General features: G+C 45.8%; 1 protein-coding gene across 1 annotated transcript; it reads right to left on the reverse strand.

Annotated features, from left to right (window-relative positions):
- Positions 1–6,328: 6,328 nt before the first annotated feature.
- GLT6D1 (glycosyltransferase 6 domain containing 1) lies at positions 6,329–16,286 on the reverse strand. The gene is given in 5 exon segments (XM_057549184.1): positions 6,329–6,929; positions 6,932–7,152; positions 7,595–7,732; positions 15,710–15,757; positions 16,234–16,286. Coding segments are annotated over 5 exon segments (906 nt in total). The 3' UTR covers positions 6,329–6,483.
- Between the last annotated feature and the right edge of the window lie 302 nt (positions 16,287–16,588).

The raw sequence follows: 16,588 nt of genomic DNA on the forward strand, positions 1-16,588 counted from the left end.
AGCTGAGCTTCCCTGCCTGTGGGGGATGGGGGGGCCGTGACTGTGGAACGCCCCTCGCACTCTAGAACGCCCGTCCCCCGTGACCCCTACTCCTACAGACAGCCCTGCGGTAGCACTTTTCACGGCTCACTGTCTTAAAAAAAAATTGAGGTCTCTTTTGTGCCTTAAATGCTGCAACTTCTGAACACCTGGAGCAAGGGGCTGCCTCTTGCCCAGGCCTCAGTGGCTGGGAGTCGGGCTGGGACAGCTGGGTGGGCAGCAAGTGGCCGCTGGAGGATGGATACGAAGAAAGGGCGCCGGCTGCCAGGCCTCTCCTCCCTCTGGGGACCTGGGGTCATGGCCCTGGAGAGAGGGCCCCTCCCGCTGCCGACCCTCAGCCTGAGCCTGGCCGGGGCCCAGAAGACTCCGGAAGAAGTGCCGGTGCAGCCAGGCTTTGTCGCCCGGGAGATAACCACGCAGCCCAGCCCTGGGACGAGGACGTGGATGCAAGTGTCACGTGGAGGCGGCACTCGGGGCAGGCGGGCAGGAGTGGCGCGGGACAGGAAGGGAGGGGCCGGGGAGGTGCATCCATTCCCCCAGGCAGGAGCAGGGTCTCCGCACTCCTGTGCTGCCAGGGAAAGCTGCAGTTCAGCCCTGAGGCCAGCGTTAAGACACTGGGGAGAGGGGCCCCAGGGGCCTGCCCGAGCCCTGGCGGTGTCACTGCTGGGACAACGGGGGTGGGGGGCCGGACCTGGGGGTGAGGAGGGGCTCAGAGTCACTCCTGCCCTGTCTGACCCCGCCTGCACCTCACCCATTGCTGTACTGCGCCAGGGGCAGTTCCAGGATGTCCCTCACCCTCCCCGGACTCAGTCAACGCGCGTGGGGCCCACGATGGACAGCGCCTGGACCGGATACAGAGGAGCTGAAGGAAGTCCGGGAGAAAGCGAGAGGGTGGTGGGGAAGTGGACCACTTCTCCCCCACGCTGGGGGCCCCCAGTTCCTCACTGCAGCCCTCCAGCCCCAGCCCGGCACCCCGTGGGCCAGCCCCCTCCCATAGCTGGGTGTCCCTCCCAAGCCCAGGGGGCCGAGAGCCTGGGGGAATGCAGGGACCCCAGCCGGGGGCGCCCCCAACATCCCCCTGCCGGAGAGCCTGAGCCGGCACTAGGCTGGTGGGCGGGGCAACATCTTCCACGCCCACTGTCCTGAGCAGGACAGAGCGGCCGTGAACGTGGACGTCACGGAGTCACGTTGGGCTTAGAAAATGGAAGTGCCTCGGGGAGAAGACGGTGCCTCGGGGAGAAGACGGGGCCCCGGGGACGGAGTGGACGGGGAGGCTGGGCCGGGCAGGGGGCCCGTGGTCCTGCAGACTGGCCGTGCTTGGGGGGCTGGGGGACCCTCTGGGGGCCTCACCGGAGGGGACAGGCCTGACGTAGCCTTTCAAGGAGGGCTGTGCCTGCCATGCGGAGAGTGGACCTGCTTCAGAGAGGACGCGGCCACTGCAGCAACCGCAGGGCCTGGCAGGGAGCTGGGAGGAGGGACCTCGTCCGAGAAAAGCCCGCCCCTCTGGTTTCAGCCAGAAGAATGCTAGGGGACCCCCAGTGGCTGGGGCAGTATCTTGAATACATTTCCAGGTTGCAGCTACAGGAAGCCCCCGCCTTCAACCTTGCCGGTGAGTGCTGCCCTCCAGCAGTCTCCCCGGCGCCCCTGAGGGCGGGGCTGGGAGGAGGTGGGGAGTGCCCCACAGCTAGCAATAACCACCTGAGGACCAGAGCAACTAAGGACCTGGCCAGCCTCTGCCAGGCGCCCCATACGGTCAGGTCGTTGACGGGTGCCTCACCCGCCAGATCTCATGAAATCCCTGTAACTCGGTGGGTGGGCACGATCACCATCTCCATCCTGCGGACGTGAACACAGAGGCTCAGAGAGGTTCAGAAACAAGGCCGAGGTCACACAGCCGGGAGGAGGCAGTGGGCGGTACTGGCCTCTCCCCGGCACCCCCTCCTCCATGAGTCATTCAGTCCATCAACAAACAGGAGGGCCAGGCCCTGTTCTAGGAGTTTCGGATGCACGAAAAACAAGACAGACGTTCTTCAGCCCGGTGCAGGTTACCTGGGGCCACTGCAGTTCAGTCACTAAGTTATTGGAGACAATGCTGGGGGAAGAGAGGAGCCTAGAGCAGGGAAGTGCGGGCAGGGAGGCTGCCTGGAGGAGGGAACGCGGGGGCATGTGGCAGGAATAGAGGGAGGGGGAAGGGGCGGGGGGTGGTTGTGGGGTCTTATGGGTCATCCTGGGACGGGGGGCCATGGCAGGATGTGGTGCTGGACAACAGAAGGCAAGGTGGTCCCAGTGGCTGTGCGCCGTGTTTTTGATTGATCGGTCGTCTTCAGAACGAATGGACGAAGGCCCTAGAATCTGACCTTGTTCTCTTCCCTCCACAGCCCAGTGCCCGCCACCGGAAGTTTAGCTCAGGTCCACCCCCTGAGCTTTCCTGCCGGGCCCCTCCTGCCCCGCTGTCCTCGCCTCGCTCCCCGCTCCCCTCCACCTGCATCCTGGCTCACCCAGGTGCCTTCCGAACCCCTCTGCCACCCCAGGAAGGCCATCTAACCCAGGGCCCGGCCCCTCCCTCGCTGTGGGTCTCCAGGTCCTGCCAACCAACAACTAAGGGGCCCACAGCCTCTCCCAGCCTGGCCCACGGGCTGGAAAACACTCTGGGTGTTGGGAGGGGGCGGCAGGTGGCCCCACGACCTCCCCCTGTAGTGCGCACACAGCACTGCAGTCCGGCGGATGGAGCTACCTTTGGGGTCCTTCAGGGACGGCGACCCTGGGAAGGGTCAGGCTGGCACTGCCCTGACCTGCCTGCACCCCGATCCCACTCTGGGCTCCGTGAGCCAACGCAGCCATCCCCGCCCAGGCCAGAGGGGTGCTGAGTGACCACAGCGCCAGCCCACGCTCCCCGGAAGAGCCAGGTGAAGCCAGGCCGGTGCACCTGTGTGACACGTGAGCTGAGACAGGCCCCCGCCCTCTCCTCTCCAGGTACCTGCAAGGCAGTACCTGGATAGAAGCTCCCCACCTCACCCTGGCTGAGCCAGGGGCCACCCACCAGCAGGGCCGGCTCTTCGGAAACTGGGTCTAACCTCAGTACTAACCGTCTGGAAATGCCAGAGACAGGTGTGACCAGATCCTGCCCCAGAAATGCCCTCGGCAAGAGCAAGGCCTCAGGTCGCACCATGGCCACCGCGTGAGGCCAGCACAATGGCAGTAAACCCACCGGCCACCTGTGCAGACGCCACCTGCTTCTCACGCAGAAGCTGAGGGTGTGGGATTCCCTGGTGGTCCAGGGGTTAGGACTCCGCCTTCCACTGTGGGGGGCACGGGTTCCACCCCTGGCCAGGGAACTAAGATCCCGCATGCCATGCAGCGCGGCCAAAAAGAAAAAAAAAAAAGCTGGGGGTGAACATATGCTCAAAGCATGGTAGCTTTCCTGTGAACCAGCAACCCTTATAAGACAAATATAAGGGACACGTTAAAATCACATTTAAAAAAACAAATCCTCACTCTGGGACATTGAAAAAAATAACCTGAATAAATAGATGTGTGATATTCCTACAAAGTCTTCAATATCACAAATACGTAATAATCTTAAGTTAACCTATACAGCTCAAGCAATTTAATCAACATGCCAATGAGATACTTCCCCCAAATTGCAAACCTGAATCTAAAATCCACGTGAAGGAATAAAATTTTGAAATACTTTAGAGAGAAGAGTAATGCAAATTGATCTACCATTCTACCATAAATAATATGAAACTACAATGATTAAAATTGTGTGGCATTAGTTCACTGACAGAAAGAAGGATCAGTAAAACTGGATATAAAGTCAAGAAATGAACCCAAGTAAGCATAATAACTTAGTATATTATACAAGTAGCGCACCTTAAAAAGCATTATTTATTCAACAAGTAGTGTGGGGGAAATGGCCAAGATATTTTGAGGAAAAAAGAAGGTTAGATATCTAACTCTGTACATTATCTTAAAATTAATTCCTGATTAATTCCGAATGAAAAGAAACCTTGAAAGTTCTATAATATCTATAACTTGGGGATGAGATGCCTACACTATGGATACAAACATCAAGGGAAAAGATGGTAATTATGAAAACCTTAAACTTTGGTACACCAAAAGCACCATCAACAAAATTGGAATACGAATGACAACTTGAAATTCCTATTTTCAACAAATTTGACAAAGGATTTACATCACATCTATGAATATATATCTCAAAACTCATTGAACGATGAAAAGGAACACCATGTTAGAAAAATGAGCAAAAGACAGAAATTGGTCATTCGTGCACACATGAATCACACGGCTGACAACTATAGTTTAAAAGAGGGTTCATCATCCTAAGCAATCCAAGAAAAAAGATGCTATTTTTGCTTATCAAATTGGCGAAATTAAAAAAATTTTAAACTCAATTAGCACCCACTGTGTGGGGAAGCACACTTTTGCTAGGAGGGTTGGAAATTGGAAAGGCCATTCAGGGGTGACCTGTTTGTGTAAGTCTTTTAAACAAGTTTGTTCTTGGACCTAGAAATTCTAGACGTTAATAACTTTACGTTATCAAGGAATTTACTGTGTTTTATACTGATCCCACGATATTTTTCAAGGTAGAAATTTAGAACCCTTCTCAGTAAGTCCCCTAGCCTTGTCCATAAATTGTCAGGGAAAAAAAGTTAGCTTTTGTTTGTTTGTTTCAGTGCAGTATCTAAATCATACCCTCCTCTCTCCAGGTCTGACCTAGGATACCTGATACTGATCACTGTAGAGGCAGGGCTTGTGGCTAACGGAGTATCTTTCTCTTGTTTGAAACTTTTACAGATTTTTTAAAATCTAGAGCTACTCTGTGACACGCAAGAAAGAATGAGTCACTGAAAATAGCTTCGTGATTTAGTCAAAGGCGACAGCTGGGAAGGAAAAAGTAGAATGAGCTACACCTTGACAAGTGTGTTTTTTAGGGGAATCTCGAGGATGATTGGTGTCATAGGAGGGGGTGGCAGACGTAACACGACGGACGGATTCTGGTTCTTACTCCAGGTCTGATCATCAGCTACTGGGCTCCTCACGCCACCTAAGTTTCCTTGGCCTCTGGCTTCTACTCCATGAAGTGACCGTCAATCTCCTTACCATTTTAGTGTTTCAACTGACATGACTTTTGCAACGCCTACTGTATTAGTTTGCTGGGAACGCCATAGCAAAGTGCTGCAGACCAGGCTGCTTAAACAACAGAAGTGGACTTCTCCCAGCTCTGGGGGCTGGAAGTCTGAGATCAAGGAGCTGGTCCCTCCTGAGGCCTCTCTGCTTGGCGTGTAGACAGCCGTCTTCTTTATGTCCTCACTTCAACTTCCCTCTGTGCGTGTCTATGTCCTAATCTCTCTTGTAGGGTCACTGATCCTATTGGACGGGGCCCATCCTAGTGACCTCATTTGACCTTAATCACCTCATTAAAGCTTATCTCCAAATGCAGTCACGGTCTGAGGTCCTAGGGATTAGGACACCCCATATGACTTTGGGGGAACGCAATTCGGCCCATAACACTTACTAAACCTGCTTTTTCTCCCATGAAAGAGGGTTAATTAAGAAGAGTGCCTTCTTATGACTTGGGACCCTCCAGCCCTCACACGCACTCTGTAACCCCTCACTGCCAAGAACAGACAGCTCCTAGCCAAATAAGCCCCCCGTGGGGGACCCCCCATCCAGAGCCACGTGGTGCTCCAAGCTGCCCACTTCGAGCCCTTTCGAACTTGCAAAAGAAATGCCACCAAGAGTCGCATCTCCCTGCTGTACTGCAGCTGCCTGAGGACATGGTCCTGCTTTCCATCCCTCACTGCACCTGGCAGACATCTGCCTCCACCACTGAGCTCCGCCCATGTCTTTTAAAAAAATAAGTAAAATAAAATGCCTATAGATTTTTAAAAATGAACTTGACATCTCTCTTTGTAACAATAAAAGAAAGACAGGTATTTGATAGAAAGTCTCTAGTTCACATACATCCAATCACGTGCTGGTCAGGGTGAGACAGTTTGGGGTGTTTAAACACAGCAACGTACATCCCAAGCCTGAGAAGCACCCCACCGACTTGTGAGTGATGGACGTTTCACTTTTTCCTCAACGTGTAATCCTTTGCCCTTTTGTGTGTGTGTATATATATATATATTTTTTTCTGAACTAGAGTCTTTCTGCATTAAAAAAATTTCATTTTATGCCTCCAAAATTAGTTCTGGGTTATCTATAATACATAAATATTGGCATCACTGTGTATTAAGCATTAAATAAGCATCCTTTTATTCTTTATCCTGCATTGGCCAAATTGGATGGTTCAACACTGCAGGGGGAAAAATTTCTCGTGGATGAGTGTATATGTCTATGTCTCTGAAACCTGGAATGTTTCAAGACATCCCACATTCTAAGGAACTGTCGCTGGTGGTACCTGAGGTCCCCGGCGAGTCAAAATCTCCTTTTGGACTGCTGGGCCACCTTGACGTACTGAACCTGGGGCGGCGGGTAAAACTCAGCGTCCCAGTTGTATTCTGGGGATAACGGCTTGGTGGGCTTCCGGAGGAAAAAGTATTTGTTGAGGTATTTTTCATAGGTGCTGTTCAGCCCGAGTTTGAGGTCATGAATGACACTTTTCAGGTACTCCTCAACGAGGTTTAGGATCTCGAGGGGCGTGCCGCCCACAAACGCGCCGTCGTAATAGAAATCACCCTGGCCAAACGGAATGCAAGCTGCTGACTTGGGCCTCCTCTCGTAGGGGAAACTCCCGGGGTTCTTAAAGTACCACCAGGCGTGGAGCTGAGCCACAGACGTGCCCAGGACCTCCACCCCGACGTCGTTCTGCAAGATCTGGGTGACGGTCATACTGAAGAGGAAGTCGACTTCGCCCTGGATGTCTGGACGATGTGCTTGCCCAAGCTCTTCATACGCATCAGGTGGACGCCGTCCGGCCAGCTGTCCTCTGTGACGGTAAACACTCTGAACTGTCGGAGGGGCCCCCGCTCGAGCTGGGGCAGCCTGCTGAGGGTGTCCAGCATGATGTAGAAGACCACTCTGTAGCCGGTCATGAAGTACTTACCTGCCGAGTGTAAGAACAGTTCCAGGTACTGCTCTGCAAACCTGCAAAACACACGCGCACAGAGGAAGATACTCGATTTCCCAAATTATTTTCGGGAGAACATCAACAAACGCCACCCACATGGGAGGCATTGAAGCTGCAGAATTCCCAGGGGACGAGGGCAGTGAGGTTGGGTCTGCATGTCAGCCGCAGTGGTTACAGAAGGAGGAGGTAGTGGGCCTGGGAGTCTGAAAAAAGCCTCTGAAGTTTTGGAACAGCCGTTGGAACGAGAGCACGAGAGCTAACTGGGCATTAGTGAAAAGACAGCCAAGTGGTGTTAATGACCAGCTAAGGAAGGAGAAAATAACCACGTCCCATTTTGCACAGGACGTCCAGAAACAATGGTTACAGGGAATGATGAGCGGCCCTTTGGAGGTGGGAGGTCCATGGGTATTCGTGTGCATTTTTCCAAAATAAAAAATGGCACAGGCTGGCAGCCCCTACCTGCCAATAGCAAAGACAGCCAAGCCCAGGGGGAGGTTCTTCTTTCTATAGTGTTTTTCCAGCACCTGTCTACTGAAAGTGCCTTCCCAGACAATAGGAGCAAGGCAGTTTGTGGCCGTGATCACATCAGGGCGTTTTCTGCTGAACAAACAAGAAGCTAGTGAAGCAGGTACCTGTACCGTGACAGCAGCAGAAGCTGCTCCAGCGATAACAGCTAATGCTTACAGAGTCCCTTTCCAAGTGCCAGACACCATGGCTCCTGTGGTCTGTGCAGTGCCCTGTGTAGTGGGCACGTCATGGTCCCTGCCCTTCATGTGGGGAAACAGAGGCACCGAGGCTGGGTGGGTTGCCTAATTCCACACAGTGGACACGTGTGGGTCAGGATGCAAGACGCAGCCAGTTCCTGCTTTCATCACACCACCTGCCTTTTTAGCCCAGGGGCTGATTTTGTGCTCTCACTGCAGCTTAAACATGGGCCGCCCGGAGTCAGAACTTCCCTGATTATTGCCTGAAGCCAGCGCTGTAGGCGCGGTGCTGCTGCCTCCCCACGTGTCCTTTATTTTCCATCCTTCTTTTTCTCTCTCCCACCCCTTTTCCCAGAAGATCTAGAGGGTGCTTTTTTTTTTTTACCTTCTCCTATATGCTTTAAGTCCATCAGTGAAGTCCAACAGAAAAAGATGAGTCCAAAAATGGAGAGAGACATTAGATTTGCTTTCAATAATGACAAAACAACAACAGGATTTAAAATATGCAGAGCTGGTTCAACATTTGAAAATCACTCAGTGCAACCTACCATACAAGAAGCTAAAGGAGAACCATCAAATGTTGTTATCAATTGACATACCCATTCATGATTTAAAAAAAGAAGAAAGAAAAAGTCTCAGAAAAACAGAGATAGAAGGGAATTACCTTAATTTGATAGAGAACATCTACAAAAATCCTATAGCTAACATCATACATAATGGTGAAAGACTAGATGCTTTCTTGCTAAGACGGGGAACAAGGAAGGAATGTCCACCCTCACCAACTCTTATTTAACAGAGTAATGGAAGTTGTAGTCACTGCAACAAGGCAAGAAAAGGAAATAAAGGCATCAGACTGGAAGGAAAATATAATGCTGTCCCTATTTGCAAATGACTTGATTGTCTACATAGAAAATCCTAAGGAATCTACAAATAAACTCCTAGATCTAATAAATGAATTCAGCAAGGTTCCAGGATACAAGATCAGCACACACACAAAAATTAGTCTCATTTCTATATACTAACAGTGAACATGGAAAAACTGAAATTTAAAACACAATGCTATTTAGAGTTAATCCCAAGAAAATAAAATACTTTGCTGTACCACCGTACCCATTAGCATCACTCTCCATTCCCCCCCTCACTGCAAACTGCGGCAACAACAAATCTACTTTCTGTCTCTGTAGATTTGCCTGTCCTGGACATTTCATATAAAGGAATCATACCATGTGTGGTCTTCTGTGTCTGACTTCTTTCATTTAGCATGTTTTCAAGGGTTATCTATGTTGTAGCATGAATCAGTACTTCATTCCTTTTATGGCTGAATAATATTCCATTGTATAGATTTTGTTTATCCATTCGTTGGTGGATGGACATTTTAGTTGTTTACATTTTTGGCTATTATGAATAATACTGCTGTGAACATTTGTATACAGATGTTTCTGTGAAGATGTGATTTTAATTCTCTTGGGTATATACCTAGAGATGGAATCTCTGGGTCATATTGTAATTCTCTGGCTGATTTTTAAGGAACTACCTTAAAAAGTTCTGCACGGCAGCTGCACAATCTTACATTCCCACCAGTAGTTCATAAGAGTTCAAGTTTCCCCACACCCTCACCAACACTTTTTGTGATCTGACTCTCTGATTCTAGTCATCCTACAATCTTTACATATTATAGCGTGAGAAGTGGTATTCCATCCCAATCCTGATGTGCATTCCCCTGACAACTGATGATGTTGAGCATTGTTTCATGTGCTTATAAGCTATTTGTATATGTTCTTTGGAGAAATGTCTATTCAGATCCTTTGCCTGTTTTTTCTCCCTGTTATTTGTCTTTTTGTTGTTTAATTGTACGAGTTCTTTATATATTCCTGATACTAGACCCTTATCAGACACATAATTTGCAAATATTTTCCCATTTTGTGCGTTGTCTTATTACCTTCTTGACAGTGGCTTTTGATTCACAAAAGTTTTTAGCTTTGATAAAGTCCATTTTACCTATTTTTGTTGTTGCTGCTATGTTTTTGGTTTACCAGGTTGAAAAAGTTCCCTTCCATCCCTAGTTTGTTGAATGTTTATATTATGAAGGGACGATGGATTTTGTCAAACAACTTTTCTGCATATATTGAAATGATCATGTGGTTTTAATTTTTATTCTATTAATATGGTGTATTACATTGATTCATTTTTCTATGTTGAATCAACCTTGCATTCCTGGAATAAATCCCACTAGTTTGTGCTGTATAATCCTTTTAGTGTGCTACTAGATTTGGTTTTCTAGTATTTTGTTGAAATTTTTTGCATCTATATCATATAAGATATTGGTCTGTAGTTTTCCTGTGATGCCTTTGTCTGGTTTTGGCATCAGGGTGATGCTGGTCTCCTAGGATGAATCCTCTTCTAATTTTTGGAATAGGTTGTGAAGGATTAGCATTAATTCTTCTTTAAACATTTGGTAGAATTTGCCAATGGAGTCTTCTGGTCCTGGGTTTTTCTTCACGGAAAATATTTTATTATTAATTCAATCTCTTTACATGTTAGAGACCTATTCAAATTTTTCCTTTCTTCTTGAGTCTTTCTAGGAATCTCTAAGGGTTTATGTCTTTCAAAGAATTTCTCCATTTCATCTAGGTTATCTAATTTGTTAGCATATAATTGCTCATATTATTCCCTTATAATCATAATTATTTCTGAAGGTTGTTGGTAATGTCCCCTCTTTCACTCCTGACATTAGTAATTTGAGTCTTCTCTCTTTTTATTTGGTAATTCTAGTTAGAGGTTTGTCTATTTTGTTACTATTTTCAAAGAACCAATTTTGGTTTCATTGATTTTTCTCTATTATTCCACTCTTTGTTTCATTTATTTACTCTTTAATTTTTATCATTTTTTCTTCTGCTTGCTGTAATTTAATTTGTTCTTCATTTTCTTTTTCCTTAATGTGTAAAGTTAGGTTATGAACTTGAGATCTTTCTTATTTCTTAAACTAAAGAGGTTTTGTTTTCTTCAATGATATATTTTATTTATTTATTTATTTATTTATTTATTTATTTATTTATTTATGGCTGTGTTGGGTCTTCGTTTCTGTGCGAGGGCTTTCTCTAGTTGCGGCAAGTGGGGGCCACTCTTCGTCATGGTGTGCAGGCCTCTCACTATCGCAACCTCTCTTGTTGCGGAGCACAGGCTCCAGATGCGCAGGCTCAGTAATTGTGGTTCACGGGCCCAGTTGCTCTGGGGCATGTGGGATCTTCCCAGACCAGGGCTTGAACCCGTGTCCCCTGCATTGGCAGGCAGATTCTCAACCACTGTGCCACCAGGGAAGCCCTTTCTTATTTCTTAATGTAGGCATTTACAGCTATAAATTTTGCTATAAGCACTACTATCACTGCATCCCATAAGTTCTGGTATATTGTGTTTTTATTATCAATAATCTCAAGGTATTTTACAATTTGCCTTGCTGTTTCTTCTTTGACCCACTGACTATTTAGGAGTGTGTTGTTTAATGTCCACATATCTGTGGATTTCCCAAATTTCTTTTTGTTATTTATTTCTAATTTTATTCCATTTTGGTCAGAGAACAACTTTACATGATTCAAATCCTTTTGAATTTATTGAGACTTATTTTATCATGGTCTTTAAGATGGTCTTTCCTGGAGAATGTTCCATGTGCACTTGAGAAGAACATATATCCTTCTGTTGTTGGGAGGAATGTTCTACAGATGTCTCTTAGGTCTAGTTTGCAGCATTCTTCAAGCCTTCCATTTACTTGTTGATTTTCTGTCTAGTTTCTCTGTCCATTATTGAAAGTTAGGTATTGTGGTCTCCAACTGCTGTTGTTGAATTGTCAGTTTCTCCCTTCAATTCTGTAAGATTTTAGGACTCCGTTGTTATGTGCATGTATGTTATTAATTGTTATTTCTTCTTAATGGATTGAACTCTTTTATCATTAAAAATGTCCTATTTTGTCCATAGTAACAACTTTTATCTTTGTCTATTTTGTTTAACATTAGTATAACCCCTCTAGCTCTCTTTTGTTTACTGTTCCCATGGTATACTTTTTCAATCCTTTTAGTTCAGCCTAAACTAGGTCTGTGAGTGGTTTTGAATCTAAATTGTCTTTTGTAGACAGCATATGGTTGGATCATGGTTTTTTAATCCATTCTCACAGTCTCTGCCCTTTTTAAAAATTTTTATTTTATATTGGAGTATAGTTGATTTACAGTGTTGTGTTAGTTTCAGGTGTACAGCAAAGTGATTCAGTTATACATATATGTATATCTATTCTTTTTCAGATTCTTTTCTCATATAGGTTATTACAGAGTATTGAGTAGAGTTCCCTGTACTATACAATAGGTCCTTGTTGATTATCTATTTTATACACAGTAGTGTGTATATGTTGACTTTATTCTGTTAAATGTCTCTCATGCAAAGAGGTGGAGTAGAGTAGGTCTGGGCTGTAACAGTCTCTGCCTTTTAATTGGAGTGTTTAATCCATCCACAAAGTGTAATAGCACAGTGGCCATTTTGCTGTTTGTTTCCTATATGTCCTATATCCTTTTTGTTCCTCTGGTCTTCTATCAATGCCTTCTATTATGTGAAATAGATATTTTCTACACTACCATTTTAATGCACTTCTTTCTTCTTTTACTATATAGTTTAGTTATTTTCTTAGTAGTTGTCTTGGGGATTACAATTAGCACCTTAACTTGTAACAATCTAGATCAACTAATACCAATTTAATTTCTATGGTATACAAAAACTTTGCTCCTGTATAGCCCCATGTCTTCTCCTGTCCTTTGTGCTGTTATTGTAATTCTAATTACATGTTTATACATTTTGTGGCCATTGACACAGATTCATAATTATTGCCTTATCAGCTATCTTGTAAATCAGACAGGTGAAGAAGAAAATTACAAAAATGCATTTAATTTGTCTTTTATATTTACCTAATTGTCTTATATATTTACTGGTGGTCTGTATTTCATTATATGGACTCAAGTTATTGTCTAGTTTCCCATTTTTTCAGCCTAAAAATTTTCCTTCAGTATTTCTTGTACAGCAATTCTGCAAGTGATACATTTTCTCAGTTTTTATTTTTCTGGGAATGTTTGAATTCCTCCTCCTCCTCTTCCTCCTCCTTCTTCTACTTCTTCTTCCTCCCCCTTTTTTTAAAGAGAATATTTATTTATTTATTTATTTTTGGCTGCATTGGATCTTCGTTGCTGCCCGTGGGCTTTCTCTAGTTGCGGCGAGCGGGGGTTACTCTTCGTTGTGGTATGTGAGCTTCTCATTGCGGTGGCTTCTCTTGTTGTGGAGCACGGGCTCTAGGCACATGGGCTTCAGTAGTTGTGGCATGCAGGCTCAATAGTTGTGGTGTGTGGGCTCTAGAGCACAGGCTCAGTAGTTGTGGTGCAAGGGCTTAGTTGCTCCATGGCATGTGGAATCTTCCCAGACCAGGGCTCGAACCCGTGTCCCCTGCATTGGCAGGCAGGTTCTCAACCACTGCACCACCAGGGAAGCCCCAGATGTTGCAATTTTTAACTCCAGAATTTCTATTTGGTTCTTTTTTTTATAATTCCTTCATCTTTATTGATATTGTCTTTGGTAAGACATTGTCCTCATACTTTGGTTTCCTTTAGTTCTTTGATATTTAAAATAGCTGATTTAAATCTTTAGTAAGTCCAACACCTGGGCTTCTTCAGGTATAGTTTCTATTAATTGCTTTTTTTCTTTTGTACAGGCCCTACTGTCTTGTTTCTTTGCAAGTTTGGTAGTTTTGGGTTGAAAATAAATAACTTAAATAATATAATATGGCAACTCTGTAAATAAGATTCTCCCTCAGTGAGCAGACATTTCAGTGGCCATAAATTTTATAAAAATTAGTTCAGAAAAGTCATTAAACAAACAAACATAACAACCAAGAGCAAAGATGAAGCCTGGGAAGGGAGGGAGAATCCGACTCAAGGCCATTGTAGAGCTGGAGAGAGGCAATCAGCCCAAGGCAAGTTAAAATGCCACAAACCTCACTTTTCTTACTGAGAGCCAGCTATTTTTCTTAAGCAAATGCTCCCCAGATTGGTATAAGCCTTTTGTTAATTTCCAGAGTACTGAATGAGTTGATTATAACAATTTTTGCCAGTTTTCTCATTGGTTTTATGGAGGAGAAAATAACTGGAAGTGAGGACTCCATCATTTTTGGTGATATACATCAAGAAATACTTTATGCCCACTACATTGGTGGCACCAAGCATCAGAAAGCAAGGAGACCTTTGGGGATTTAAATTGGGGTGGGCACCTGCTTTGGACAATGATTTGACACCATCTTCCAGGTTGGACAGCAAATGCCCAGCCGCCCAGTGTCTCCCCTTCCACCCAAGTGAGGCTCTTGCCCACATGTGCCACGAAGCAGGCATAAGAATGGTGCGGGCAGCATTATAACAGCAAAAGCACAGAAATGGTTCAGGTGCCCAGGAGAAGCACAGCTGATGAGTCAGCTGGAATATTTCCACCCTGGGTGTTATACAGCTGCCCAAAACGAATTACAGTGACAAATTCAGGTGAATATTAGAAAGAGAGTATCAAGGGGAAATGTAAGCCCCGGAAGATTACATAAGCATGATATCCTCTTTATAAAGTTACAAAGAGCTAAAATTCAAAAATAGACTTTTTTCAGAATACTTGTAGATAAATTATATAAAAAGGAAAGCAAGAGTATGATCAATCAGGATTCAGAATGATGATTATCTTAGAGGTGAGGGGGTTGGTGAGGGGGGTGGCGAGGGGGCAGGACAAAGGGACAGGGAACAACACAAAGCTGATGTGAGTCATTGAAGGTTATCGTTTTTGTTTCATGAAAAATAAGCAAAAGCAAACAAACAAATCAATAATACAAGCAGGTTTTGCATAAACCAATGAGGACAGTGTGTCATGAATCACGGATTATGATTAATCTAATTCTGAGCACCTGAGGTCCATTTAGAAAATATACGTTTGAAAAAGGAATTCACAGAAGATTAAATACAAATGAGTGATAGACATTAAAATATGCTAAAACGCAATAATAACTACAAAAATGCAGTTTGAATTGGGATATTCTAACCAGCAATTTTGCTAAGAATAAAAAAAATTTTATGATACTTTAGTTTATCCACTGTAGATAAGACAGTAAAAAGGTACAATTAGTAAAAGGAAATTTAGCAACTTACCTCAAAAATTTAAATATCTGGGTATTTCCCTTGCGGTCCAGTGGTTAAGACCCCACGCTTCCAATGCAGGAGCCGTGGGTTCAATCCCTGATCAGGGAATTAAGATCCCACGTGCCGCACGGTGCGGCCAAAAAATAAAAATAAAGGCATAATGTAAAAGAAATTAATATCTGCCTTCTTTGATCTAATGGCTATGTTTGGGGAATTTACCCACAGATAAACTCACAGGACAATGTAAGAATATATACGTACATGGTTAGTCCCTGGAACATTCCTCGCAATAGCCCCAAACTGTAAACAATCTAAAACCAAGAAGGAATTGGCTAATAAATGATGGCATATAACCAGAAAGCAGATACTCCTTAACCACTACAGAGGATGGGACCCTCCCCTGGGAGCCGAGGCCAAAATCAAGAGAAGCCATTGGTGGCTTTTTTAAGCTGCCCCCAGCGGTATGCCCTTTCCCTGAGTAAACCAGGAAGCTTCCAGCAAGTAGAGTGGGTCAGTATAAACTCCAGCTACTGGAGACCTCCCAGGACGCCTATAATTTGGCGACTAGGAAAAAAGAAAAAACCTAATCACTCCAAATTGAGTTCATGTGTGTATGTGTGTGTGTGTGTGTGTGTGTGTGTGTGTGTGTGTTCACGTGCAGACACTTTCGATCTTACCTGGGATTAAACCAGTTTGAGAGCTGAAGTTCTTCTACTTGACTATTCCTGGGTATGAACGGAAAACCAAGTTATTATGAGTAATCCATTCATTCAACAAATATTTACGGAGCCCTTAAGGTGTGCTGGGTGCTGTTTGGTGCTGGTCCTACAACTGTGAACGTGCAGCTCCGGCCCCTGGCCCTGGGGCACCTGCGGCAGAGAGGTGGCCCTAAATAGTCCCGGAAGTAGGTGCCAATGGGAGAGACAGGGCTCAAGGCATATGGCTGAACGTGGCATGTCTAGCCCAGTTTGGGGACCAGGAGAAGCCACTGGAAGAGGAGACATCTCACCTGGGTATGGAGGGAAAAGGTGGTCAGGAAAGAGGGGTGGGGGGAGGAGAAGACGGCCAGAGGGAGGAAGGCAAGAAAGGGTATGTGGTTGGGAGGAAGGATTAAGGAAAACGAAACTAACAGCAGATCAGAGAACTGTGTCCAGACAAAATGCAGCCCCTCCCCCATTCCCCTTCCGGGTGGAGCCCCCACCCCACTGTCGCCAGACCAGCGTCCCAGAAAAGCGCGTTGTATGGGACCGCCATCCGGAGTCCTGCCTCCTCCTTGATCAACACCAGAGTCCTTGCAATAACACACACAGGATACACACAAGCTAATGCGCTAACACACACAGGGTACACACAAGCTAATGCGCTAACACACACAGGGCACACACAAGCTAATGCGCTAACACACACAGGGCACACACAAGCTAATGCGCTAACACACACAGGGCACACACAAGCTAATGCGCTAACACACACAGGGTACACACAAGCTAATGCGCTAACACACACAGGACACACACAAGCTAATGCGCTAACACACACAGGGTACACACAAGCTA

Source organism: Balaenoptera acutorostrata, chromosome 6 (assembly GCF_949987535.1).
Source record: "Balaenoptera acutorostrata chromosome 6, mBalAcu1.1, whole genome shotgun sequence".
NCBI classification, from domain to species: Eukaryota; Metazoa; Chordata; class Mammalia; order Artiodactyla; family Balaenopteridae; genus Balaenoptera; species Balaenoptera acutorostrata.